Source organism: Penaeus monodon, chromosome 20 (genome assembly GCF_015228065.2).
Source record: "Penaeus monodon isolate SGIC_2016 chromosome 20, NSTDA_Pmon_1, whole genome shotgun sequence".
Classification (NCBI taxonomy): Eukaryota; Metazoa; Arthropoda; class Malacostraca; order Decapoda; family Penaeidae; genus Penaeus; species Penaeus monodon.
The window spans coordinates 24,737,438-24,737,825 of NC_051405.1; the positions used below are offsets into that span (position 1 = coordinate 24,737,438).

General features: G+C 34.8%; 2 protein-coding genes across 2 annotated transcripts in view; both read left to right on the plus strand.

The window, feature by feature from the left end:
* Nucleotides 1-135, plus strand: part of LOC119585726 (protein SPT2 homolog) — a gene marked incomplete at its 5' end in the record, with an annotated part of 1,634 nt that extends 1,499 nt beyond the window's left edge. Inside the window, 1 exon segment of the mRNA XM_037934417.1 lies at nucleotides 1-135. Within this exon segment, the coding sequence (XP_037790345.1) occupies nucleotides 1-9 (9 nt within the window).
* LOC119585730 (RNA polymerase II-associated protein 3-like) overlaps nucleotides 1-388 on the plus strand; it is a 49,814-nt gene that overhangs the window by 33,210 nt on the left and 16,216 nt on the right. The gene's annotated exons all lie outside the window — the stretch shown is intronic.

Consider the following 388-nt stretch of genomic DNA (forward strand, 5'->3'; position numbering starts at 1 on the left):
GGTAGATGAGGCCCATGCATGAATGGAAACCCAGAGGCAAGAGAGAAATTGAGAAGTAGATGAAAAAAGCTCTTGAATCCATCTGTACATAATTTTTATGATACACCTGTGCCAGTAATGAATTTTATATGTATATACTTGCCATAGTTTAACTTCCCTCACCAGGATATACCATACTGCCAGAGTGGATCGCGGGACTCAAAGACTGATGATGAATGATGGGCTGTTGTTGGTCAATTCCAATGGAATATTTGTTTTATTATTAAGGTTTTTCTTTTTACACAGTATATATGAGTATTATTTTCTGATGTCTCTGCCATTATTTTTACTAGCTGCTATTTCTGAGTTTATTATCATTATCCTTTTTTTCTATGGTAGCTTCATTTCA